Raw genomic sequence first — 27525 nt, 5'->3', positions numbered from 1 at the left:
ACAGACATACACACAGGCAAAATACCCATATACATAAAATAGAACATTATTTTAAAAAGTAACAGTGGGGCCGTAGTGGCACAGGCCTTTAATCCCAGCACTCAGGAGACAGAGGCAGGCGGATCTCTGTGAGTTTGAGGCCAGCCTGGTCTACAGAGAGAGTTCCAGGTCAGTCAGGGATACACAGAGAAGCCCTGTCCCAAAAAACCCAAACCAAACCAAAACAACAACAAAAAAACAAAATGAAGAACCCCGCAGCAAACCAGCTGCTGCTGTCTTCAGATGCTGACTATGGTCCCTCATCTCCCCACTGACAGCATGGCAGCCTCTGGACCTCATGCATCTCAGCATTGAGCTTGCCTCATTCAAACAGAGACCTGGAAATGTGAGCCTTCAGAGTGTACCGCCTGATAAGTGTTTTGAATCCCCAGTAATGGGTTTCTCCACAATGCAGTAAACAAATCGAGCTGAATTAATCAGGCCAGGTTTAATCTGAGCTAGCATTCCCGGTGATCTCGTGGGAAGAGGAGAAACCACATGGCACGTCTACGGATCAGAGCTTAAATCCCCGGTAGGCATGGTCTGGAGTAGCTCTGGGGGAGGGGCTGCTGCTTGGCAGACTTTCTGAGAGGGGGTGGGGTTTGGAATGAGGCTGGAGCGAAGCTTCCAACTTAAACATCCCAACCTTCTAGATACACGGGCACCAGTTCAAGTCTGTCTACTTCCTGTTGGCATGGGACGATGTGGGTAGAGTCTGTGGGTTCACACTCAGCAGGAGGTAGGGGTGAAGAAGCATTTGGTTAACTGCTGTCCTGGAGACCTCAGGGATCCGTTTCTTGAGGAAGCAGAGAAGGCAAGTTGCTAGGAGGAAAAAAATAGATTATCACCGGCCCTGTGAACAGGACTAGCCATGGGGAGAGTGGAGATTACTAGTAAGAATGGAATGGACAGGTGCCCTGGTTGTACTGACAAAGATGAGTGAGCCAGGCAGAAGAGCAGACAGGCCCTTCATTGGGACAACTTGGAAAAATTGAGGATGGAGGGTTCCAGTTGCTGGACAGACCATCTATCCTGGATAGGTGCTCACTTGAGCCTGGAGACATGGTACCAGCACTGATGTCCCAGGTGCTTAGGAGGATGGCATGCCAAATCAGGGGACGATGTGTTCCAGGAGTATCTGAGATATCACATCTGCTGTTTCCCTGGAGGTGAGGAATGCCTCTATCCATCCTGTAAAGGTGTCAACAAGAGTTAAAAGATAACGGAGCTTTTTATGAGTGAGTGGACTTGTGGGCAAAGTCAACCTGCCAGTCCTCGCCTGGTTTGTGTCCTCAGAAATTGGTGCAGGGACTGGTGTATCTGGAGGGCCCCCTGAGGGTTAGCCTTGGCACATGTATATCAGGAAGAGTGGACCTGTAAAATCTGGGCTCAAAGATGGATTGGATTAAAGTAGGGCTCTAGAGATTGATACTAGTTCCCCCTAGGCCAGATTTCTTGATACAGTAGCACAACTCTTTCCTCGGGAACCTGCAGGTGTCTGTAAAACAGCTGGAACAGATCTATACCTTGGTGTCATAGCAAAGACTATGTCTTTGGGTTAGAAGGCATGAACATTTTTCTTGAGCCTGGTTTTAGTTCGATGAAACATATCTTTGAGTTTATGCTTAGAAGACAACCAGAGGAAATTTACTGAACAAAAGAGGCTGAGTGAGTGAAGGAGGAGGAGGGAGGGAGGTGAGGAGGGAGAGAGGAGGAACAGAGTTGAACAAGCCTGCAGGCTTCCATACCCTATTTAAGGCTAACCTGTTTCAGAGGGGGAGGAGCTGGCATTGCAGCAGAGTTTTGCCATATGTGGCTGGAAACAATACAGCTGAAAAAGCCTCTATGCAGTCCTAAAAGCTGGGACCACTGAAATCCACAGAAATATAAAGATGTCTGAAAACTATTTGTAGTCAGTGCTCTATCAATTTATCAAAACTGCGTTAATCAATGCTAAAACTCTGAACTGAACCTCCGAAGTTACATCTGAAACCTGTTTATCCTGTACTATGAAGTCTGTGAACGAGGCGAACCTGTCTGTATTTTTAACAGGAAACTTAACTAATGAGCTACCAAGGTGGTTCTAGCCTTGGGGATTGGGGGCGGGGGTAGCTGTTAAACTGGTAAATCTATCATACCCTAGTCATCAAACACCAGCAGATCTGGGAAGGATAGATCTCTCCCGAGTAAGCAGGAGTGAGACAGCCTCCTGCTACCTAGGCAGCTTCCCAGGTTTCTCTGCAGTCACTGGGGACAGAGGTCCCAAGGCAGTTATCAGCCTTCAGCTGCCAAGCCCAGAAGATCTGACAGACTTTCCTGTGGAGTAGGAATAGAGCGGCCTACCTGGTCTTGGCAAAGCGGGGCAGTTAATTCCCCAGTGTCCTGCTTGTCCACAGTCTGGACAGGGTCTCGGCAGCAGTCAAGGTACAGAGCAGTTTTCTGCTCTGTTGTTGGCTTTGCTACATTTATTGTTTTTGTTTTTGTTTTTGGTTTTTGGAGACAGGGTTTCTCTGCATAGCTTTGCGCCTTTCCTGGAACTCACTTGGTAGCCCAGGCTGGCCTCGAACTCACAGAGATCCGCCTGGCTCTGCCTCCCAAGTGCTGGGATTAAAGGCGTGCGCCACCACCGCCCGGCTCAGGCAGGACTTTTTAAACAGAAAGACACACAAAAGTTTCCTCAGGAAACCACGTCAGATGACCAACTTAAAAATCCTGAAATAAGCCAGGCGGTGGCGGCGCACGCCTTCAATCCCAGCACTCGGGAGGCAGAGCCAGGCAGATCTCTGTGAGTTCGAGGCCAGCCTGGTCTACAGAGCGAGATCCAGGAGAGGCACCAAAACTACACAGAGAAACCCTGTCTTGGGGGGAAAAAAGTTTACAGTGTAGAAACCATAGATATAAAAGCTTTTTTTGGAGTGAGGAAGTTGAGAGTGAAAATGAGGTCCGAGGGCCGCCAGAGCAATGTGAAGAACACAGGCGGCTGGAGCTGAAGCTGTGGGTCTCCCAGTCTGTTGGGGGAGGGGAGTGAACGGGACGGACAAAGAAGGATCTGTTATGGGAAGAATTCACACACAGCCAGACCAAAGCGCCCGGGCAAAGTGGGCACCCTTCGGTGGGCCCTGCCAAGGTGTGCCACTAAGAGAAAACCGCAGGAACAGCAGTTAGTGCACTGGGAAAGCTGGGAGATGATTAAGCGAAAGGTCATCTTAGAGTGAAGACATGAGAGCAGGTAGGTGAACACTGAACAGGGAAGGGGGGAAGGCAAAGGCCATAACCCTGGATGGGAGTGCTCAAACCAATATATGTTGTGAGACAGCCCAATTTGGATAAATTTTGTAGAAGACACCCCAAGGGTGTCTGGGAACCAAACTTGGACCCGCAAGTACCCATTCCCAAGCCTTTAGCTGAAGAACAGAGGGTACAGAACCATGTCTGGCTCTATAAACCTACATCCGGAAGTAGCGTGGGATTGCCTCTGTGCAGAGGGTCTCCCACATAAAGGAACCCCACGGGGCAGGGGCTGTCCCTGCTCTGGGAATGGGGTGGAGTTACCTGGTGCTGCTGCAGCCTTGGCAGGTGATCTGGAAGCCTTTGACCCAGAAGAGGTCAAAAGACTCAGAAGAAGCCAGGAGGTGGTGGCGCACGCCTTTAATCCCAGCACTCGGGAGGCAGAGGCAGGCGGATCTCTGTGAGTTCGAGGCCAGCCTGGACTACCAAGTGAGTTCCAGGAAAGGCGCAAAGCTACACAAGAGAAACCCTGTCTCAAAAAACCAAAAAAAAAATAAATAAATAAAAAGACTCAGAAGAGATCCTGTCTCTCTTACAGGCTTTTGGTTAGGGAATGGGCGACGTAGCGAGCAAACGTTGGTCAGGTGTGGCAGAAGCAGGGTGGAAAGGAGAGTGGCTTCCCACGTTGCTGGGGGACCATTAGGGGATACGCCCACGTGACTGGAGACCAGCGGGGAAGGCCCAGCTCTTCCAGGTTTCAGCACCAGAGGATAAGTATTTTGAGTCCCTAGTAATGGGTTTCTCTGCCAATGCAGTAAGCCAAATCAAGGCAAACCACTAAGACCAGTGAAGCTAAGCTCTGCCAACATCAGCAATAAAGTCACAGTCTGAGCAATGATGGAGGGTGGCCCCAAAGTCACTTTATTAATAACCGGCTTGAAGCACAGCAAAGTGTCTGCTAACTTGTTCCAAAGGCCTCTTCCAGAGAAGCCAAACATGTCACCCAGACCCTTTGTGGCTAACAGCTTAGGGTCTAAAGATGGGCAGGGGACCAGCTCCTTCAAGTCCTGGGGTGACTTCGGCTGTCCCAGGTAGACCCTGTCATAGTGGGAAGTATTTGGAAGCAAGACTTCGCTGGCCCCGTCAGGTCTACCAGCACGGACGGACCCTGCTGTGCAGAAGAGGCTGCTCACGGTCACAGCCAGCCCTGCATCCAGTGCCTGATCACATCGATTGAGAACAGTCCGTACAAATCAAACTACAACCACTGACAAGTCAACCCGACAGCCCAGGACAGGCTTCTGGAGGTGCTGGGGAGGCGGGATGCCAGGACAAGTGAACAATTAGGTGTGTCCTCCTCCTGAGGAGCATGGCCTTGTCCTGGAACCCCAGAGCACAGGCGGCACTCTAGCTGATGGGGGTCAGGTGGCTGGGAAGTGGACATTCTCCACCCAGATGAGTTCCAGCCTTCTGGGAAAGTCTCTGGTTTTCCGGTGAGAAACATTCTTGAAGTCATCAGGAACAGACACGGAGCCTCAACGTCCAGCAGGTGAGCTCTGGGTTCTCAGGAGCCGAACAGTCTGGAAAGTCAGGGAGGAAAACGGCCATGAGGATGGGAAGTGGCTGCTGTAAAAACCCCAGCACACGCTGAGTGTGGTGATGCATGCTGGCCATCCCAGCACTCTGGAGGCCAAGCAGGACCACACTCAAGACCGGCCTGGCCCATACAGCAAGGCACTGGCTAGCCTGGGCTACATAGCAAGGCACTATCTCAAACACACCGTTGGGGATTATATTCCATGATCATCACCTAGATTCATTTTGAGAGGACTCAGCAGGTAAAGGTGCCTGCTGTCAAGCTTGACAACCTGGGCTGGATTCCCAAGACCCACAAAATGGATGAGAGAACTGACTCGCACAAGCTGTCCTCTGACCTACACACACACACACACACACACACACACACACACACACACACACACACACAATGAAAAGGTCAGGAGCACCAGCACGGCGGGACTCACACAATCATGCAGAGCATCATGAACACATTCCACAGGGCGATGAAGATCCGGAAGTACCTCAGGCTCAGTAGGAACTCCCGGATGTTGTCTCCTGTAAATCCAGAAAGCATGGTTCAGAAGGCCGTCACGGCAACGCCAATCCCCAAACCTCTGATTGGTGCTGGAAAGGGCATGTGACTTAAGTCTGTCCAATAAGAGTCTGACCTGGGACATGGGCTCTAGTTATCAGGCCTGGGTGTGCTAGACTGAGAACTTGCCAGCTCTGGGCTGATATGGGGCAGAGGGCAGCATGAGCCCCGGAACCCAGCACCAGACAGCATTTTCTCTGTGTAGTTTCTGGTGCCTGTCCTGGATCTCACTCTGTAGACCAGACTGGCCCCGAACTCACAGAGATCCATCCGCCTGGCTCTGCCTCCCGTGTGCCACCACTGCCCAGCTTATTTAGGTTTTTCAGTGTGGTATGAGAGGTCCTGGAACTCACCTGTAGACCAGGCTGGTCTCAAACTCACAGTGACCTGCCTGCCCCTGCCTCCCGAGTGCTGAGACTAGGAGCCACCACCACCACCACCACCAGCTATAATGTTGACTTCTTTTACACAGCAGGGCATGTTCAAGTCAGAGAACAGACTGCAAGGGTCAATTCTCTCCTCCGATGGGGGACCTGAGGATTGAACTCACGCTGTCTGGACTGGTAGAACTGCCTTTGCTGGCTGGGCAATCTCAGCAGCCTCTGAACTTGGTTTTTGAGACTGGGTCTCAGTAGAGGGCAGAGGCTGGCTGGAGCTGCCTGAATTGCCTTCCACCAGCTAAGGTCACAGATGCCCATCACCTGCCCTGATTTTGCAGGATTTTGTTTGGCTTTCCTTTGTTTTGGAGACAGGGTTATCATGTAGCTCAGGCTAGCCTTGAACTCACTCTGTAGCTGAGGATGACCTTGAAGTCCTGATCCTCCTGAATCTTCTCTCTAAGCACTGGGCTGACAGGTGTGTGCCACCACACTCAACTCACTGTTTTCATGGCCCGACAACAACTTCACGTTTAAATGGGGGAAAAATACCAAAGCATGTTTTGTGAGACACAGCCCAGGCATGTTGGCACCTGTCTGTAACGCTAGCACTCACCAGGACCGCCAAGTTTGAGCATAACCTGGGCTATGTGAGATGTTGCCTCAAAAAAATTGAAACAGCCGGGCAGTGGTGGTGCACGCCTTTAATCCCAGCACTCGGGAGGCAGAGGCAGGGGGATCTCTGTGAGTTCAAGACCAGCCTGGTCTACAGAGAGAGTTCAGGATAGCCAGGGCCACATAGAGAAACCTTGTCACAAAAAAACAAAACAAAAAATTTACCAAAGACAAAAACAAACACACAGCCACTGGGGCCCTCGAGACGGCTTGGCAGGGAAGGGCGCTTGTCACCAAGCCTGGGGACCCGAGTTTGATGCCCAGGACCCACATGACAGAGAGAACGGACCTCTGCAGCGGACCTCTGCATGACAGGACACAAGCGCTCCCGCACACACATAAAAGTAGAATCCTGCTCTTAGGCACAGGTGCCAGGCAGGGTGGGCAGGAGGGGCCGCTGGGAGGACAGCATGTGGGGGAGGCAGAGGCTCCAGACGGGGTCCAGGTGCCGTTACTCCACTGATGCCAACCGCAGTCTGACCATTCCTGAGCTCGTGTCCAAACTCCCCGTCACTACAACTCGGATTCCGACCAGCCAAGCCCAGCCCCGGGGCCTGATACAGCCCACCCATGGAGGGAAGGGGAGATGCAGCTTCTCAGTGATGGACGGAAGACAGACAAATGGACGGATGGGTCAATAGGAGGATCAATTGGGTGGATAGGAGGGTAGGTGGGAGGGTGGGAGAGTGGGAGGGTGGGAAGATGAATGGTGCTTGCCCAGCATGCGTCAGACCCTGGGCTCCATTTCCAGCACCTGATAACCAGGAGCAGTGACACGGACCTGTAACCCCAGCACTCAGGACGTACAGGCAGGACCAAGAGCTTGAGGCTACTTTAGGTTACAAATAAAATCGCGACCAGCCCAGGACACACGAGAGTCTGCCTCCATAAAGAGAAAAAGAAAAGGAAAACCCAGTTTCCAGCCTGACTCTTGCCTCTTGCCCCTACAACCTCAGGCAATGCTCCATCGTGACGGCACTGGCCACCGAACGGGCCCTGCCACGCCCCATCCACCTGCTTCTGCAGTCCCCCCCCCACGGGGCAGGACCACTTTCTCTCACACCGTCAGAGCGGCCAGCTCAGTGGCTGGCAATGCGGTGGGCACGCCTGTCACTCCAGCACTTAGGAGGGCACTCGGGGCTCTGCCAGACCACTCTCAACAACAAAAGGAAGAAGACTGAAAAGCGCAGGCTGGTGAAAGCGAACAGGGAGCAGGAACCAGACTGTGCAGGTGTAGAAGGCAGGACGACATGGAAGACATGCTTACCTGTGCTGGGTTCCCTCGACTCCTCCCCGAAGCCTTGCGTGTCCTTCTTTTTCCTACAAAGAGCAGCAGGTGACACCCACGCGCGTGGAACAGAGACGCCACTGGGTCTCCTGACCCTGACACCCAGCTCGGAAGGCCATGACCTGCCCCCGACCTGCTGTGTGACCTGGGGTAGTGATACACCCCTCTCAGGGACACTACCAACCCGCCTAGTCGGTCACAGCTGGGCGTGCAGCCAGGGGTCATCCGAGTGGCCACTGTGGATGCATTCGTGAGGGATGAGCCCGAGGCTCTTTGGAGGTGCAAGCAGGACACCCCAGGTACCGAGGGTGCAGATTTTTTGTTTAATGTTAATTTGTGAGCGAGAGGAATGAGTGTGCCATGCGACAGCACTTGTGTGGAGGTCAAAGGACAACCCACAGGGGTCGGGTCTCCTCTTCTACCACGCAGGCTCCGGGGATCGAACTTAGGGCCATCTTCAGGCCCAGAGTACAGATTTAAAGTCCCAAGGGCGGCGCGGAACTGTCAAGGCCTTGGGAGGCAGCACGGGGGCGGGGCCAGAGGGAAGGCTAGCGGGGCGGGGCCCGCGCTCGGGGCGTGGCCAGAGGGAAGGCTAGCGGGGCGGGGCTCGCGCTCGGGGCGGGGCCAGAAGGAAGGCTAGCGGGGCGGGGCCCGCGCTCGGGGCGGGGCCAGCCGTGACCTAGGGCGTGGGCGGGGCCTGGACGTGGGGACACCGCCCAGCGCGGCCTACTCACAGTTTAAAGTTGAGAACAGCCCCGGCGTTCATCAGCAGCGTCCTGTGGAGGGACAGTCACGGTCACTATGGCCACCCCCGCCCGGCCCGGCTGTCACTCCCCAGCCTCTGACACCCCTCACTCTCATTACCCAAACAGCAGGATGTCTCCGATCATCCTTACAGCCGAAGCAGGCGCCAGAACCGGAAACGGAAGCTGTGAGGGGGGGCGGGAAGAATCGCACAAGGCGACCAATACTGAATCCACATAGACGGGGGTTCGCCGAGGGGGGGGTGTGGCGCGACGTCACCCGTGGGGCGGGGCTTGGGGGCGCGCGCGCACGCGCAGAGTCGCGTGCTGGGGCTTCTCCCTGCTGTGGATTCCGCTCCGGCGCTGACTGGGCGGCCGGTTCCGCGTCTGCAAGGAAATTGTGCCCTTGACCCCTGAGCCGCCCCGGAGGCGGAATGCAGCGTGGTGGGCTCCTTGGATACGGGCGCCTAGATGACTGTACTCTCAAAGGGGCCCACGGAGGGCTGCGATCCCGGCTCAGAGCGCATACAGTGTGTGGGTCGGGGCGTCCCCTGGCCTGGGCTGCTGTCCCCCACGGGCCTTCCAGTTCCGACGGTCCCGATCGGACAGACCTTACAGAACGCGAGGCCCGGGCTGGGGTCCGCAGAGGATGGACGGAGGTCCTGGCTTGTAGGGCCTCCCGAAGGACCTATGCGACCTAATGGGACACCTCTGGGTCCCTGACTCAGTGGACCCCATGGCACACCAGGGTCTGGGCTGGGGTCCACAGAAGAGGGTTCTTCCGACTCGTGGAGCCTCTTGGAAAGACGAGATTCTCCCCGAACAGACCAAATAGGACATGAGGGTTTGGGTCGAGGTTGCCCTGTGGGAGGTTCTGACTTGCACATCCCCTTGAAGTGACGGGATCCTCAAGAATAAAACATGCAATTCTTGGCTGAGGTCTGCGGGGGGGGGGGATCCCGATTGGCTGGGATCTTGGGGGTAGCAGGGGTCCTGATTAGGCTATTCCCACGGAGAAGAGACAGGGTCCTAACAAGCAGCTGTACAAGGACTGGAGTCCCGCTGGAGTGGGGGGGACGCAGCGTGCAGACCCCTTACTTGGCTGCGCTGAACGGAGCTCTGGCGTCCCCGATACATCACCTTGCGCTCTGTGGGGCTGGGCGGCCTCCTCGCCCCTCCTCTCCCCGGGGGCGGTGCCTGACAGCGGGGCGGGCTCAGTGGCGGGGGCTCAGACGCCCGGCGGCGGGCGGCGGGACGCACGGGGCCAGGGGCCGGGGAGGCACCGGCCAACGCCATGGACCTGATATCGGCGCTAAGCCTGGGAGAGCTAGCGCTCAGCTTCTCGCGGGTGCCGCTCTTCCCAGTCTTCGACCTCAGCTACTTCATCGTCTCCATCATTTACCTGAAGTATGAGCCAGGTGAGTAGGGGCTTCCAGGCGAGAGGTTGCCCATGCCTTGATGATGGAGGCTTGGAGGAGGCAGGGCTGATCCTGGGGCTGGATCGGGGAGGAGGCAGAGTGTTCCCACGCGCGCGCAGGTGGAGGAGGGAACCCCGGGGATGGAGGAGCTGTGGGAAGGGGGCAGATGGGTGGGAGGGGAGGAGAGGAGAGCGCTTGCTCACTGTAGGGAGGACAGGTGCTGTGGGGGTGCTGTGAGGGTGGGGGTGGGGAAAGGCAGGAGTCAGGTCAGAGCAAAGCTTGATGAACTTGAACTTGGGCAAGGGGCACTGATGGTGGCGAAGGCTGCAAGCAAGGGTCGTCTCTGCCCGGGCGAGGTCAGATGTTCTGCACGTCAGCTGCCATGACCTCCCTTCACGCCCTTGGAGTGACTGCCGAGTGACTATATAAGGACTGGCCGTGCTGGGGGCTGCGATCAGGTTCGGGGGAAAGTGACACCGGTGTCCCCTCTGCGCTGCATCTTTTGGCATCCTCTTCTTCCCTCCCTTCCCGTTTGTGGGCTGGGCCAGCTGTGGCCTGGAAGCCTTCCCTCCTAGGGATCCGAAGCGGTTCCAAGATAGGGCAACTTTAGGTCAGCCTGCTCTCAAGAGTCAAGCCTTGATTAGAAAAGCAATCAGTTACTTGTATTTACGTGTGTATTGTGGGCATGTGTGGAGGTCAGAGGACGATTTGCAGGAGTCGTTTTTCTGCGGTCATCATGTGGGTCCTCCGATGGAACTCCGGTGGTCAGACTTGTGGACAGGCTCCTTAAGCAGCAGAGCCATCTCGCTGCTCCCCCCCCCCTGCCCCTCCTCCAACCAGTCTGTTTTAATGAGGACAAACGTAGCTCACACCGATAACCCCAGAACTCAGATCGTAGAGACGGGGATAGGAAAGCTAATTCCAGGACAGCCAGGACTACATGGTGAGTTCTTGGCCAGTTAGACTACGGACTATCTTAAAAGTAAATAAATAAACAATGTCTCCCTGGAGTGTTCTATTTTTACACAAGTTCAGTGTAAGCAACTGTGTTGTATTCATCTTCTGTAGTTTTATTCTACTGAACCTGCAAGTTTGAGGGACAGAATAATTTCCTTCCAAGAGAGTTTAGGACCCTGCGTGGGCGGATATGTAAATTAATTCCTTTTGAGGTGACAAAAATAGCCTGCTATGTTTATTAAAAATGAGGGCCCTTCAAGATGGCCCACAAAGTGGAAGGGGGAAAAAAATCAAGCTTAAAAATAAAAAGTGTTCCTGTTAACTTCATAGGCAGGGATGCTTTTCCAGAGTTTTCTCGGGTGAATGTGTACACGTGTCCTTACAAGCATAAATACATGCTCTTATGCAAGGGGCTTGGCGTGACTCGTCAGGCATCCTGTTGTGTTTCTTCCCTGTGCACCAGCAAGAATCTGTCTCTCCCAAAGCTGCTCTGGAGAGTCTTGGCTTTGCAAGGCAAAGTTCTCCTTTGTGCTTTTGTTTGGAGAAACTGGGTTTACCATTTGGGGAAGAATTCCTGGTGGCTTCTGTGCAGCCCAGCACATCCCCAAGATCCACCCTGAGGAGGCGGGAGCCCCCTGGGATGGACTTACTAAGAAGTGTGCTGAAAATGGGGGAGGGGTTCAGTATTTTTAACTCTTTTCATCTATTTATCAAGTGTGTGTGCCAGGGTGCGCATGTGTTTTTATTTTTAACTCTTTTCATTTATTTGTTGTGTGTGGTGGTGGTAGGGGGATGTGCCAGGGTGTGCATGTGGAGGGCAGAGGACAATGACCGCTGTCCTCCTTCCAGTGTGTGGGATGTGGGGATTGAACTCAAGGCTTGGCAGAAAGTATCTTTACCCAAAGAGCCTCTCACTGCCCCCCCCTTTATTTTATTTGTGTTTTAAAATATTTTCAGTTACCTTCATCACCGTGTGTGTGTGTGTGTGTGTGTGTGTGTGTGTGTGTGTGACTGACTGGTGTGTGTGTGTGTGTGTGTGTGTGTGTGTGTGTGTGTGACTGGTGTGTGTGTGTGTGTGTGTGCACAGACATGCCACAGAGAGCATGCAGGCAGAGGACAGCTTTGTGGAGCAGCTCTTGCCTTACACTTTACATGGGTTCTGGGGACCAAACCCAGGTTGTCACTGGGTAGCAGGTGCTGTTACCTCTGAACCATCTTGCCAACCCCTATTTAATAAAACAGAACAAGGGCTGGGTGGTGGTGGTGGTGGTGGTGCACACCTTTAATCCCAGCACTTGGGAGGCAGAAGCAGGTGGATCTCAGTGAGTTTAAGGCCAGCCTGGTCTACAAAGTGAGTTCCAGGACAGCCAGGGATACACAGAGAAACCCTGTCTCGAATAACAAAACAAAACAAAAAGCCAAAAGCAAACAAACAAAACAGGGTTCACTGTGTAGTGCAGGCTAGACTCCAACTCAATGACCCTTTCTTCAGCAGCCCCTGTGCTTAAATTCTAGATGTGATCCATGCCCATTCTTGTCTGAATACTTCTGCAGGGGTTCCACAGTAAACCCTCTGTGCCGCAAGTGTAGGAGTCAGAATGTTCCAGAAGGTTTTGGTTCTATGCTTTACAATTTTATTGGTTTCTCAACCCTCGCTGCACATCAGATTTCTAGGGTCTTTAAAAGTCCATTTCCACCCGGGCTTGGTGGTGCACACTTTCAATGCCAGCACTTGGGAGGCAGAGGCAGGTGGATCTCTGAGTTTGAGGCCAGCCATGATAAAACTTGACCTCAGCCTGGTGCAGTGGTGCCCACCTGTTATTCCACCCACGCACGAAGCAGAGGCAAACTCAAGGCCAGCCTGGACAACTGAGCCAGAGCCTGTCTCAAAATAAAGTTGTGTTCAACTTTTTATTATTACACTTTATTTGTTTATTTATTGTGTGTGTGGAGTACTAGCGTTGCACATGTGTGGAGGTCAGAGGACAGTGCAGGTTTCTGGTCTCTCCTTCGACCACGTGGATCCCAGGGATTGAACTCAGGCTGTCTGTCAACCCGGTGGCAAGTGTTGTGACCTGGTTATATATATTTATTTATTTTGAGACAGGATTTCTCTGTGTAGCCCTGGATGTCCTGAAACTCACTCTGCTGATGACCAGGCTGTCCTCAAATTCAGAAATCCATCTGCCTCTGCCTTTTGAGTGCTGGGCACCACCACCCTGCAAAATTAATTTTTGTTTATTTATTTTGTGTGTACCCAGCATATATGTGGAGGTGAGAAGGTATTTGTCGACTTGAGGAGTTGTTTCTCTCCTACTATATGGGTCCTGGGGATCGAACTCAGGTTGTCAGAATTGGCAGTAGGAGTCTTTGCCTGCTGAGATATCACCCCAGTCCAAAATAAGAATTTTTTTTTTTTCGAGACAGGGTTTCTCTGTGTAGCTTTGCGCCTTTCCTGGGACTCACTTGGTAGCCCAGGCTGGCCTCGAACTCACAGAGATCCGCCTGCCTCTGCCTCCTGAGTGCTGGGATTAAAGGCATGTGCCACCACCGCCCGGCCAAAATAAGAATTTTTAAAGGAACAGCAATGTAGGTAGAACCCCTGCCTAGGACCCCCCTTTGTGGGGCTGGGGCATGGCTCAGCGGTAGAGTGACAGGCTAGAATCCCCCAGTGTGGGGCTGAGGGGTGGCTCAGCGGTAGAGCTCTTGCTGAGCATACAGGAGACCCTGGATTCCATCTCCAGACTCCAAAACCAAATAACCAAATAAACCCAGACCAATTTAATCAGAATATGTGCATGCTTGTATTTCATGCCCATTCCCCCACCCCCACCCCCTGTGTGTGCTTTGTGACATCTGCCTGGTATGACTCCTTCGAAGTTTGGGGAACAGGAAGTAGAGGGTTGAAGCAAACTAATACGATTAATATGCAGTGAGCCTGCAAGTGCCATGGCACTTAGACTCATATCCAGGTTCCCGTGACTCCCAGAATAATGGATTAGGCTGCAAGAACTACTCTCTTCACCCTTCCCTTAGGAAAGCAAGGTGGCTGGAGACCTGGCAGGCAACACATATGAACCTGTCATTTCGGCAAACAAGACTGAGCCTTAGTGTAGGCCAACCTGGGCTACATATCAAGCCTCTTCCTCAGCTGGTGGCGCACACCGAAGCAGTTCCAGGATAGGGCAGCTTCAGGTCAGCCTGCGGACCCAACCCTCAGGATACAGAAGCAAGCAGAGCTCTACATAGCGAGTTCCAGGACAGCCAGGGCTGTATAGTGAGATCCTGTCTTGACCCCCCCCACACCCCCACCACTCCCACCAAACAATAAAAAAGATGGTGAGCTATTCGGGAGGCAGAGACTGGGTCCTCAGGACAAGCTGGCTCCATGTGCACAGGCACATACATGTGCACAGAGACATACATGTACACAGACACACATGTGCACAGACACAGACACACATATGTACACACACACACATGTACACAGACACATATGTGCACAGACACACACTTGTACACACATATGTGCACAGAAACACATGTGCACAGAAACACATGTGCACAGACACACATGTGCACAGACACACGTGCAAAAAGCCCCTGCATGTGCACTGTGTCGGCCCCCTGCCATTCAAACACACATGCTCAACACACACACACACACACACACACACACACACACACACACACGAAACAAAAGGGACAAGGGAGGGCATCTGAGGTGGGGCCGGTCTGCCTGGACTAACTCAACCGTCAAACTGGCCCCATCGCCTCCACGCGTTTCCTCTTGCCGGTCTGTGACGTGGGCTCTGGTAAAATGACCCGGTTGCCCCCTGGATGGAGATCTGGATTTGGGGCATCTGAGGCATCTGTAAGAAGTGGTTCCGTTCATTTGGGAAGCTCTAGAAGAACACGGAGGTACTGGTGTTTTCTGGGCCAGGCTTTCCAGAGAGTTCTTTTGCAAGAAAGCTCAGTGTGCTTAGAGATGCAGGATACTGGGCTGAACCAGAACTGCCCAGAAGAGCTTGATCCACTTAAGGGGATGGGGTTTCTAGAAGGGGGGAACTAAAATAGGTCAGGGCTGCCTGTGAAAGCGAGGACTCCCCCCACCGCCACCCCTGTGCCGGGATGACAGGTGTCCCCCCCCCCACACCCCTTGTGCTGCAGGTGGAACCCAAGGCTGTGTGCCTCTTAGGAGAGCACTTTACCAACGGAGCTCTGCCCTTGGCACCAGGCTTTAGTTGCCTGAACTAAACTGGTCTTATGTAGCTCAGGCTGGACTAAACTTGCCATGCAGCTAAAGATGACCTCCAACTCCTGATTCTTCTGCCTCCATCTCCAAGGGCCGGGCCTGCAGACATGCCCAACCGTAACAGACAACGGTTTTTTGTTTGTTTGTTTGTTTTTAGGTCTCACTATGTAGCCCAGACTGGCCTCAAACTCATGATCCTCTTGAATCCTGAGTGCTGTGAATCCAGGCCTATGCCACCACGCCTGTTTCCTGGTGTGCGGGTGATGGAATACAGGGCCCCCTGAACTACAGCACCAATTAAGAGGCCAGGGTTTTTTTTTTTTTTTTTTTTTTTTTTTTTTTTGGTTGTTTTGTTTTGTTTTGTTTTAGGCCAGCTTTAGGGTCACAACAAAATTAAGCTGAAAAGTACAAAATTTTGGGACTTTGGCTATGGCTCCTGAGATATGCTACACTAAGCGTGTGCAAGTCCTAGCACCAAAAAAAGACAAAAGAGGGCAATTTCTAGTTTCCCCACGGACCTCCCCCACCATTAATCTTCAGTGCCAGAAGGAGACCCTAGGGGATTCTGGACAGGGATCTTCAACCGACCCAAGCCCCAGCCCCTCACTGGGGATTCTAGGCGGGGCTTCACCCCTGACCACGCCCCCAGCCCCTCACTGGGGGATTCTAGGCGGGGGCTCCACCCCTGACCACGCCCCCAGTCCTCACTGGGGATCCTAGGCGGGGCTCCACCCTGACCACGCCCCCAGCCCCTCACTGGGGATTCTAGGCGGGGCTCCACTCTGAGCCACGCCCCCAGCCCCTCACTGGGGATTCTAGGAGGGGCTCCACTCTGAGCCAGGCCCCCAGCCCCTCACTGGGGATTCTAGGCAGGGGCTCCACCCTGACCACGCCCCCAGCCCCTCACTGGGAGTCTAGGAAGGGGTGCTACTGCTAGACTGTTCCTGGAGATCATGGTGGGTGGATTTAAGACTAGTGTGTGAAATTTCCACCCCCCAGATATTTCAGTTTCATTCTAGGCCCCAGAATATCTCTGGCATAATTGCTAAGGGCTAAGCAATTTCTTTTAGTCCTGGTAGGCAACCTTTGAGAGAGCCTGGGCTTCTCCAGGTTCTGAAGCCTGTCATCTCAGCAGTGGAGAGGCTGAGGCAGGAGGATGGCAAATTAAAGGCTAGCCTGGATTAGAGTGAGGCGCCATGTCAAAATAAATACAAAAACAGGGCGTGGCTCAGCAGTTAGGAGTACTGGCTGCTCCTGCTAAGGATCCAGGGTCCCTCACAACCATCTGTGACTCCCGCTCCAAGGGACCTCACGCCCTCTTCAGGCCTCGGCAGGTACTGCACTGCGTGGTGCCCAGACAGACACACATGCAGGCAAACACTCTGACACATAAAATAAATCTTTTAAAAATAAATACAGATAACGGGGTGAACCATCACATTTTGAGAGCTATATAAACTCATCCCTCTGACTTTTGACAACCAAAGAGAGCGGCTGGCTGGAGGCTGGCGGCAGACACTTGCTCAAGCCAGAAGGGGACACAGGACTTTACAGGAGGTGCTAATGAAGCAAAGCCCGTTGCTTGTTCGTCAGTGTCGTACGCTGGAACCCCGGCCCCTCCCTCCCCTTCAGCACTGTCTCTGGGGTGGTCCCAAAGGGCACAAGAAGCACCCTGGAATCAGACTGCCCCTGGCAGCTATTTTTAGAAGCACATGCAAGTGTCTGTTTCTGCGGCAGGAGGGAGGCTTCAGCAGCCCGGGCCCTGTGGACCTACCAGCTGCTCCTGGGATCACTGCTGGGGAAGCAGGGCTTTAAATAGATGTTCTTTCCCCTCCCTCCCTCCCTCCCTCCCCCTCCTCCCCCGCCCCTCCCCTCTCCCTCCTCTCTTTGTGTCCCAAGTAGCTGGATTATTGGATTATAAGTACACGGGGGGGGGGGGGGGGGGGCACTTGACAAGGCCGATTGTTTTGTGTGTTCTCTAGAGTACATGGATGTGTGTGTGTGTGTATGCATGCACACTTGTTGCATACATGACCCAGAGAACATGGAGTGGAAGTCGGCTCATTCCTCTCACCATGTGTGTCCCATAATCCAGCTCAGGACTGAGCCCTGTTCCTGCTGAGCCACCTCACAGCGTCTGGGTCTCATGGGCTCTAAGGGTCTGAATTCCAGTCCTCACTCTGGCACAGCATCTTCCTGTCCTGGTCGATATTTGAGGCCATTAGGAAAAGATTGCATCATTTACCTTGCCATGTCCACACCGAGTGGCGTTATTTGAGGGTTGTATTTGTCTGTTTTGAAATTTATTTTGTCTGTTTGAACTTATTTATTATATATGTGTATGTGTTTGTGCGTGCGTGCGTGCGTGCGTGCGTGCGTGTGGAGAGCACGTGCCATAGGAGGTAAGTGTAGGTCCGATGACAATTCGGGAAGTCTGTTCTCTACCGTGGGGGTGCTGGGGACTGAACTCAGGTCATCAGGCTTGGAGGCAATTGATCTACACAGAGCCGTCTCACTGAGTTCCATTGCGGTAACAATACACAGATCTTTTTACTGACGAAGAGGAAAGAGGTTTGGGGGCCGAGGCTGTGGCTCAGTGGGAAGCCCTGGGCTCCATCCCCAGCCCTGGAGGAAACTAAAGGTTGGATTGGCTCAGGTCTGAAGGCTGAAAGTTTAGAAGGGGGATTTCCCTGTTTGGTCTTGTGGGACACACCAGTGCAGTAGACACTCACGGGAAAAGCAGAGTGGTGAAGGCCAGCAGCCACCAATTCAGGGCCACCCTGGCCAGGGTTCCTTTTTCTTTTTTTTTTTTCATTCTTTGAGACAGGGTCTCATCATGTACCCCAGGCTAGCCTAGAATGTCCCCTGTAGCGAGGGATAACCTTAAACTTATGATTCTCCTCTTTCCCCTCCTGCCTGCGTCAACCACACTGAGTTTATGTGGTGGTATGGGTAGAACCCAGGGCTTCCAGCGCACTAGGCAGGGGACAGGGTTACAAGCTCTCTACCAACTCAGTCCCAGCCCCGCTGTGCCTTTAAAACCACCTTCTCCCAAGGACAAAGCTCCAGCAGGCCACCCTTGGCACCCCCGGACCTAATTACCATGCCCTGCACCCACCTCTAACCCTGACACCTTGGGGACCAGTTTCCCAACCCGTGAACCGTGGGGGTCAGATGCATCCAGACAGTCACAAGGCCCCTGTCGGTGGAGCATCCAGCTGCTGAGTGACAGCTTTGTCCTAAAGATGTCCCCCCCAAATGAAACTGGTTGGAGAGGGAAGGCGTCTCATGATAAGCAGTCACACCAGGACATGCCCAGTGGTGGCTCTGGGGTGTGGCTTTATGAGTTGGGGACAATATCAACATAAAGATGGAGCCTAACCATTAACGAAGACTCTGGAGATTTACAAATATTATATTTATTTATTTATTCATTTGTTTACTTATTTGAGACAGGGTTTCTCTGTGTAGCCCTGGCTGTCTTGGAACTCACTCTGTAGACCAGGCTGTCCTTGAACTCACAGATCCGCTTAAGTCGTGGCCACTATGCTGGGCTACTTTTATTTTTGTGTGCTCAGGGAGTCAGGTCTCCTTCCACCACATAAGTCCTGGGATGGAACACAGCTCATCAGTCTTGGTGGCAAGCTCCTTTACCAGTCTAGTGGCCCCTGTGAGACTAAATGAGTTTTTCCTATAAATGCCTCACCCCGTCTGAGACCTAAGATTGCTTCCTCAGGGGCAGGTGAATCGCCACTGCCTCTTCCCGACCTTAGGAGCAGAGCTCACATTCAGCACGCAGCAGGCTTCCGCCCCAGCGCCCGATGAGCACATGGGAAGCTCTGGGTTTAATCTTCAGCCCCCAGGGGGTTAAAAAGGGCAGCATGCTGGCCGGGCGGTGATGGCATACGCCTTTAATCCCAGCACTGGGAGGCAGAGGCAGGCGGATCTCTGTGAGTTCGAGGCCAGCCTGGGCTACCAAGTGAGTTCCAGGAAAAGGCTCAAAGCTACACAGAGAAACCCTGTCTCGAAAAACAAAACAAAAACAAAAACAAAAACAAAAAAAGAAGGATAAACATGTTTTGCCAGGCGGTGGTGGTGCACGCCTTTAATCCCAGCACTCAGGAGGCAGAGGCAGGCGATCTCTGTGAGTTCGAGGGCAGCCTGGGCTACCAAGTGAGTTCCAGGAAAGGCGCAAAGCTACACAGAGAAACCTGTCTCAAAAAACCAAAAAAAAAATAAAAATAAAAAAATAAAAAAAAATAAAAAAATAAAAATAAAAAGGGCAGCATGCGTGCAGGTATGGCATGCTCCTGTGGTCACCTCTTCCAGTGACCACAGGTATTCGCGTGCCTCGCAGGAGCTGTGGAGCTGTCGCGGCGCCACCCGGTGGCGTCCTGGCTGTGTGCCATGTTGCACTGTTTCGGGAGTTACATCCTGGCCGACCTGCTCCTCGGGGAGCCCGTCATCGACTACTTCAGCAACAGCCCCAGTGTCCTGCTGGCCTCTGCAGTGTGGTAAGCTCCTGGAGGCCCCAGAAAGGCTGAGCCTGGGGCCAGGGGGACTCCAGCACCAGGGGAGCGGGAGGTTGAAGGGGCAAAGACCCCAGTCGCAATCTGCACAGCGCCAGCATCTCCACTGCCCTCCTCTGGGTTTCCCACTGGGCCGCCCTTCCCCCTGACCGTGGGCCTTCTGTCCTCAAAGGTACTTGATTTTCTTCTGTCCCTTGGACCTCTTCTACAAATGCGTCTGCTTCCTGCCGGTGAAACTCATCTTTGTGGCTATGAAGGAGGTGGTGAGGGTCCGAAAGATCGCCGTGGGCATCCATCACGCACACCACCACTACCACCACGGATGGTTCATCATGATCGCCACCGGGTGGGTCAAAGGTAAGCAGAATTGTGACGAGGAAGAATTGTGACCCGCAGGGGGCCAGTGAGATGGCTCAGTGGGTAAAGGAGCTTGCGGCCAAAGTCTGGTGACGTAGTTTGATCCCTGCGGCCCCCACAGGAGAGAACCGATTCCCACAAGTTGTTCCGTGCCCACCACATGGACACCGTACACACCATACACAATAACGATGAATGACAATAGGGGCCGGCAAGATGGCTTAGCGGGGAAGAGCGCTCGAAGCCGACCCCATGTCCTGAGTTTGTTCCCCAGAACCCACACAGTGGAAGGACAGAACCAGCTTTTTCAAGTTGTCCCCTGACCTCCACACACACACACGTGTCATGGTGTGCGCATGCACAGGGACACACTCCGCACTACCACAAACAGTATAAATAAAATGTAACATTTTTTTTTTTCAGACAGAGTCTCTCTATGTAGACCAGGCTGGCCTTGAACTCAGAGATCTTCCTACCTCTGCCTCCCAAGAGCTGGTTAAAGGTGTACACCACCATACCTAGATAAATGTAATTTTAAAAAATTTGTAGGGGCTGGCAGGATGGCTCAGTAGGTAATGATGATCACCACCAAATGAGCTGCGTTCAGTCCTTGGATCCCACAGGGTGGAAGGAGAGAACTCACCCCATGAGTTGTCCTCTGACCTCTGCATTAGAGCTGTGGCATGCTGACACCCCCTTACACAAATAATAAAATTATGAAAAAAGAATTATTAAATTTTTTTCAATAAATAAGATCACAGCAGCCGGCTGGGCGTGGGATGGGCTCCTGTCGTCCCAGCATTCGTGAGGCTGAGCCAGGGAGGATTAGGAGTCCCGGGCCAGCCTGGGCAGCACAGTGAGACTCAAGACAGTCCCTTGAAGGAGGGGACACATCCAATTGCTTCTTGCTGGTTTGTCCTGACTGTGCCGTGTGAACCTGGAGAAGGCTTTGTTGCAAGCCTCATTTCCAACCTATAATAGATGATCCTCCTCACCTGTAATGAACAGTCCTCCCGCCTGTAATAAATCGTCCTCCCCGCCTGTAATGGATGGTCCTCCCCACCTGTAATAGATGGTCCTCCCCGCCTGTAATGGATGGTCCTCCCCGCCTGTAATAGATGGTCCTCCCTGCCTGTAATGGATGGTCCTCCCCGCCTGTAATGGATGGTCCTCCCCGCCTGTAATGGATGGTCCTCCCCGCCTGTAATGGATGGTCCTCCCCACCTGTAATGAAAAGTCCTCCCCACCTGTAATGAAAAGTCCTCCCGCCTGTAATGGATGGTCCTCTCTGCCTGTAATGGATAGTCCTCCCCACCTGTAATGGATGGTTGTCGTCCCCGCCCCCCAGCTGAGGACCGAACCCAGGGCCCTGCGCTTGCTAGGCAAGCACTCTATCACTGAGCTAATCCCCAGCCGCGGAAGGGCCTGGGTTTCCTGGGACTGTGGCTGGAAGGAAGCCGGCTGTGAGGGTCCAGCCAGCTCAGCAGTGCCCTGCCCCCCACAGGCTCTGGTGTCGCCCTCCTGTCCAACCTGGAGCAGCTGCTTCGAGGAGTCTGGAAGCCAGAGACCAATGAAATCCTTCACATGTCCTTGTGAGTACCCTGGCCTCTGTCCCTCCTTGCCTGACCCTGCGCTATTAATCATCTGGAGATACTGCTAGGGTGAGGACAGGAAGAACTTCTGCAAAGAAGTGATATTTGACTGGGGTTTTGAAGAGTGAGTAGGAGTTTTCTGGCTACAAAAGACCCTCCTCCCAGAGCCTAGCATTGCTGCCAGTTGTCGGGTTAGAAAAGTGCGTGGCCAGGATGCAGAATGTGAGTGGGAAGCGAGGAAATGGAGCAGAGTGGAGGCTGTGGGCAGGCACTCGGTGTGGTGTGGAGGGCCAAGGAAGTGGTGGGCAGAGCCACATAACATTTATGGCCCTTGCAGGACGACTGCATTGGACCTAGTACATCCTTTTTTCTTTCATCCACTTATTTGTTCTTTTCTCTACTTTCCTGTGTGTCTGTGTGCATGTATGTGGTCATGTGTACGTGTGTGAGGAATACATGTAGAGACCTCGGGTTATGCTAGGATCATCCTCAGTCGCTTCCCCACCATATTCTTTGAGGCACAGTCTCTCAGTCAACCCCCCAGTCCTTGATATGCCCGGGCTCACTGCCCAGCTGGCGGCGGAGTCATCTCCCCAACCCCCACCTCTTCATCGTTGGGGTGGCCTGCAGGACTCACCTCTCCCCGCAATGCCAGCACCTCTGCTCACTGCCCAGGGTTTTTTTTTTTTCAAGACAGGGTTTCTCTGTGTAGCCCTGGCTGTCCTGGAACTCACTCTGTAGACCAGGCTGGCCTCAAACTCTCAGAGATCCGGCTGCCTCTGCCTCCCGAGTGCTGGAATTAAAGGCGTGATGCCACTGCCACCACCGCCACTGCCAGGCTGATTTTTAGGTCATGTCAAATTGACAAGAGTTACCATTACTAACCCAGGCAAAGTGGCACATGCCTTTAATCCCAGCACTGGGAGGCAGAGGCAGGAGGATCTCTGTGAGTTCCAGCCAATCAGAGCTACACAGTGAGAACCTGTCTTGGAAAAAAAAAAAAAAGATTCACCAGTATCAGGGTCCGTCACCCACACCATCGGTCACCCGGTGCTGGTGTAAGAAGCCAGGTAGGCAGCACACTTGTCACCTGGTGCTGTTGTAAGAAGCCAGGGGGGCAGCACACCTGTCACCCGGTGCTGGTGTGAGAATCCAGGGGGGCAGCACACCTGTCACCCGGTGCTGGGGTCTTAGCTAGTCTACAGATGCCAGCACCAAACACCATGACCACGCCATTCATCTGAGCTTAGGTTCCCGAGGGCCGAGTCTGTCATGGCGGGAGACCTGGTAACAAGCAGCAGTGTGGCGGCCAGAGCAGGAGCTCAGGGCCCGCATCTGGAATGGCAAGAAACAGAGGAGGGCAAGGCCCTCGGATCTCCAAGCCAGCCCCAGCACTTCCTCCCCCAAGGCTACACTTCCTCAGCCTCCCTGGGGACGTTTCATTGAACCACAGCTGGGAAGACAGGGACAGTGTGCCCTCGGCTCACTGCCAGCCCACCTAGCAGCACTGGAAGACTCCAGGTTGGGGGAGGGAGAGACTGCCTCAAAAATAAGGTGCAGGGCCTGCGAGCTGGCTCCGTGGGTAAAGGAGCTTGCTGCCAAGCCTGATGGTAGAAGAGTTCAGTCCCTAGGCCCTACAAGGTGGAAGAAATCAGCTTCCTAAAGTTGCTTGCCTGGGTGATTGACAGAGGCAGCGAGACACCAGGGTGGGAGCAGGAGAAGGGTGTGGGTCAGGAGGGACAGAAACTCAGCTCCAGTGACAGCACAGATCTTTCTGTCAGAACCGGTGGCCCTCACTTCATAATAAGAGCCCTGGGGGCTCAGGAGAGAGAAGCCTTTTATTTTACAACCTTGGGAAGTCAGGGCTCGCCATAGAGAAGAGGCTAAAATGCCTGGCACCCTGATTTGGTCACAGACTTTTTTATTTCCCTGACCGCATGTCACCACCCTGTGAATTCCTCACTGGCTGAGTTCTTCCCCCAGCATAGCCCCCACCCCCAATTCCCCACCTTCCATTGTCCTGAGACGCCCTAGCTGTTCTCATGAGCTCGGATGGTAGCTTCCCAACCAACATAAACTAAAATGCTCTCTGGCAAGCAGACACCAGTCGCCTGCTGGGGAGGCGGGTCCAGTGCTCCTGGCTGGCTGCGCCTCTGCTGAGCGTCAAATGCAGCCCAGGCTGAGAGCGGACCACAGTGACCCATGTCTCCCCCCAGCCCCACCAAGGCCAGCCTGTACGGAGCCGTCCTGTTCACCCTGCAGCAGACCCGCTGGCTCCCCGTGTCCAAGGCCAGCCTCATCTTCGTCTTCACCATGTTCATGGTGTCATGTAAGGTAAGCCTGTGACCTCCATGGCCTTGGGATGGGGTGCGGGAGCTCGGACACCCCCAAGGTACAGGGTCCACATGAGACAGACAGGAGAAACTCACTGGGAGGTTGAGGGATGAGGAAGAGAATGGGCCTTGGGGGTGTAGGCTGGGCGTGCTGGTGGCCTGCATGGGAGGCCATGGGACAGGAAGCCGGAAGTCACTGTGAGTGTGACCCGTAGGGTCCACTGTAACTGATCGAACACCCAGAAGGGGCTTGGGCCTTCCTGTCCTTCTGCAGGGCTGGAGAATGTTGTCCCCAGCTCCCCAAGCATAGAAGGCCCTGCCTAGGGATGGTCCATCCCTGGAGAAGAACATAGCCTTGGAAAGGGATGAGCCCAGATATGGAGGCTGAGGCAGGAGGATCGACGTGAGTTTGAGGCCAGCCTGGGCTATGTAGTAAGTTCCAGGCTAGCTAGGGTTACATAGTGACATTCTGTCTCATAAAACCAAAACAACCTCCCTACCCCACCCCGGGCCCTGTGGCAGGGAAGTGGGCCCAGGATCGGGAGTTCAAGGTCATCTTCAGCTACACAGCAAGTTTGGGACTAGCCTGGGCTACGTAAGACCCTGTGTCAAAATATAACACAAACTAAAAGCAAGCAAACAAACAAGTGTGGAGAGAGGGTGGAAGAGAAAAGAGGGCAGAGTGTGCAGGGAAGAAGGGAGGGAGAGAAGACGAAATCGTTGTTCAGAGTTCTGGAGGGTGATGGCCAGGACGGTGGGGGTGGGGTACGGTGGCGGGGGTGGGGGGGCGGGATTCTGCGAGGGACTCTTCCCAGCTTCAGATGATTGACACCCTCTATATTCCCACACGATGGAATGAGATACCTATCTCTCATGGCCCTACATGGCTGTACAGTAAGTAGGAGGCTAGCCTGGGCTACAATGATACTCTGACTCAACAACAACAAAGTGTAACACCCAAGGGCAGGTGTTGGGAGGTCCTGTTGGGGTGGGTGACCACTGGTCCCAGCATCCCTGGACTATCCAGGCTTGGACACCGGGAGTCGGGTCTCCCAAGACTCCAGGAAGGGGGCTCATGGACTTGGAGGTGTGGGAAGCAGAGGGCTGGGGCTGGCTCACTCCTTTCTCACGGCTCCTCTGCTCTCTCCCCCATCATTGTGTTCCTCGGGCTCCCCTGCAGGTGTTCCTGACGGCCACACACTCCCACAGTTCTCCATTTGATGTCCTGGAAGGCTACATCTGCCCCGTGCTGTTTGGGGCAGCTTGGGGAGGTGACCATCACCATGACAACCATGGAGCACCACATGGCGGCGGCGGCCTGGGCACCCAGCACTCGGGGCTGCCTGCCAAGGCCAGGGAGGAGCTGAGTGAAGGCTCCAGGAAGAAGAAGACCAAGAAGGCGGATTAGGGGGTGGACCCAGGCATCCACGGGGTGTTGGGGAGAAGGGTATGGACTCAGGGAACCTCAGAACTTAGGGGCATCCAGGGCTCAGAGTTCCCCTCCGCCAGCCTCGACTTCCCTAGCTGCAATTTGGGGTCAGCAGCCACTCGCGGGGCTGATGAGGGTGGAGGAGGTGGGTAGGAGTGAGAAGCCCTGCTTCCTGCCAGACCTCTCATGACGTCACAGCCTTCGGGGTCACACATCTTCACGGCACCCACAGCAGAGCCCTGGCCAGTAGATTCTTGGTTTTCTTTCTTTGTTCTTTCAAATTATATCTTGTAACCAAAAGAATTTACAGCCACGTGGAGACTCAGTTACCTGAGTTCCTCCGGAGATCCAGGTGCTGGGGTTCCCACGTCCTGTCCCTCCCAGGACCGCCCTAGAATTTTGTGACTCCTTCTGGGCATCTTGGGGTAAATCGCCTCCTTCTCTGAACCTCTAGCTTCCTCTCAGTAGCGCGGAGACCCCGGATCCTCCTGTGTACAGAGGGTAGATAATGTCAGAAGTCTCCTAAGCAGCATGCTATGGCCAGGGAGCCTGCGTGAAGGACCGTGGCAGATGCTTTGTACCTCAGGCCGTTTGTGTTTGGGCCCAGAAGGTCTCACCAGTTACTCAGCTGAGCGGATACATCCAGGGCTGCTAGGAAGCAGAGCTTGGGTTTCCAGCTGCCCACAGGCAAAAGAAGTGTAGCCACCGGCATGCAGGGCAGAGTGTAAAGAGTCAACCACCTTGAGTGCTCACAGTTGGGCCCTGGACACCTCAGGGGTCCCTCAGGCCGGATCAACATTGTTCATTCAGTCATTCAACAAACATGGTCCACACCTGCTCCGTGTACAGTGCTATGCTGCTGGAGAGGAGCAGGCCTTGTACAGGGTCACCAGAAGGTCCGAGAGGTGAGGCTGGGCTCAGGCTCCTGTGAGTACCAAGTCTGCTGAGAAAGCGCCTTCTCACGGCATTGCCCCCAGGTAGGGTAGGGCCTGAAGCTGGAAGCTCCTGGGTTTCATCCTCCTGGTGTCGATCAAAGCTCAGTGCGAGTGATAAGCCAATAAATGTGGTGCCAGTGACCCAAGCTCGTTTGCTTTATTCGGCTCAAAATGTAGGGATGCGGTGGGTCTGTTCCTGGGATGCTGGGGCCTCCGGGGGTGGGAGGTGGATCGGAAGCATGGAGTGGGGGTCAAGCACATCAGACTTCTCAAAGACAGCGGGAAGGTTCACACCTGTCACCCCGGCACGCAGGAAGCTGAGGCAGGAGGATCACCAGTTCCAAGCCAGCCTGAGCTACCTGAGTGACTGCGAAGAGGAAGGAAGGACGTGAGGAGGGAGAGAGGGGCGGGGAGGGAAGAGGAGGGGTGGGGCTAGCATTGCCGGTTAGCACTTTCAGGAAGGCGCCCAAAGGGGTCCTGGTGATCCCGGCTCCCCACAGTAGCTGGAATGCGGAGGCAGGAGAGTCCTCAGCCCTTGGCAGTCCGTGTCAGGACGGCAGAACCTGTGTATAAACCGCAGCGGCTCTGGCCTTGGCTCGGCTCCCAGAGCAGCTGGGAGATTACAGGGGAGCGGCCTTCCGCCCTCCAGCCCAAGGCGCGGGGATCTCGGATTCTGACCGGACAGACGGGATGGAAATACAGAGCCTCCCAGACTATTTTGGGAAGGAGGCGTGATAGGCACTGGCTGGCCTGTGGTCAGGGATCGTTGCCAAGACCGGCTGCTGTGGTGTCCACGAACAGGTGCCAGAACTCTGACAGCCGGGTCTTAAGTTCAGGCTAATTTTAGCAGAAGGATTCGAGCTTGGTAGCTTCTATTGTCTGAAATTGAGAACAGGGTTCTTTATATCATTAAAAAATTCTGTTTAACAGCACTGGAGGAAAACCTTGATGGTGGAGCCCCCAGGATCCCCAGGATCCCCAGCGAGGGGCTGGGGGCGTGGTCATGGGTGGAGCCCTGTCTAACATGCACAAGGCCCTGGGCTCCATCTATACCATCATACAGACACTGAAAGACATAAGTTCATACTGTGAAGCACTGTGACAAACTGATTTGATTTATTGTTGTTTTTGATTGATTGTCTGTTTGTTTCGAGACAGGGTTTCTCTGTGTAACTTGGCTGTCCTGGAACTCGCTCTGTAGCCCAGGCTGACCTTGAA

At 53.9% G+C, this 27525-nt stretch overlaps 2 protein-coding genes across 2 annotated transcripts; one reads left to right on the top strand and one right to left on the bottom strand.

Moving 5' to 3' along the window:
• Window positions 1-4165: 4165 nt before the first annotated feature.
• On the bottom strand, window positions 4166-8740 carry Smim7 (small integral membrane protein 7). The gene is made up of 5 exons (XM_006989900.4): window positions 8624-8740; window positions 8494-8535; window positions 7739-7791; window positions 5292-5382; window positions 4166-4847 (listed from the first exon to the last, which is right to left on the bottom strand). The coding sequence occupies exons 1-5, from the start codon at window positions 8647-8649 to the stop codon at window positions 4832-4834; spliced, it is 228 nt and encodes a 75-aa protein (XP_006989962.1). The 5' UTR covers window positions 8650-8740; the 3' UTR covers window positions 4166-4831.
• A 981-nt stretch (window positions 8741-9721) lies between these two features.
• On the top strand, window positions 9722-26453 carry Tmem38a (transmembrane protein 38A). Its single transcript, XM_006989901.4, has 6 exons — window positions 9722-9920; window positions 19490-19646; window positions 19834-20018; window positions 21523-21610; window positions 23827-23944; window positions 25124-26453. The coding sequence occupies exons 1-6, from the start codon at window positions 9797-9799 to the stop codon at window positions 25349-25351; spliced, it is 900 nt and encodes a 299-aa protein (XP_006989963.1). The 5' UTR covers window positions 9722-9796; the 3' UTR covers window positions 25352-26453.
• Window positions 26454-27525: the final 1072 nt, after the last annotated feature.

Source organism: Peromyscus maniculatus, chromosome 17 (genome assembly GCF_049852395.1).
Source record: "Peromyscus maniculatus bairdii isolate BWxNUB_F1_BW_parent chromosome 17, HU_Pman_BW_mat_3.1, whole genome shotgun sequence".
Classification (NCBI taxonomy): domain Eukaryota; kingdom Metazoa; phylum Chordata; class Mammalia; order Rodentia; family Cricetidae; genus Peromyscus; species Peromyscus maniculatus.
Note: the sequence above shows the minus strand (reverse complement) of the source record. Positions and strands in the feature narration are given on the sequence as shown.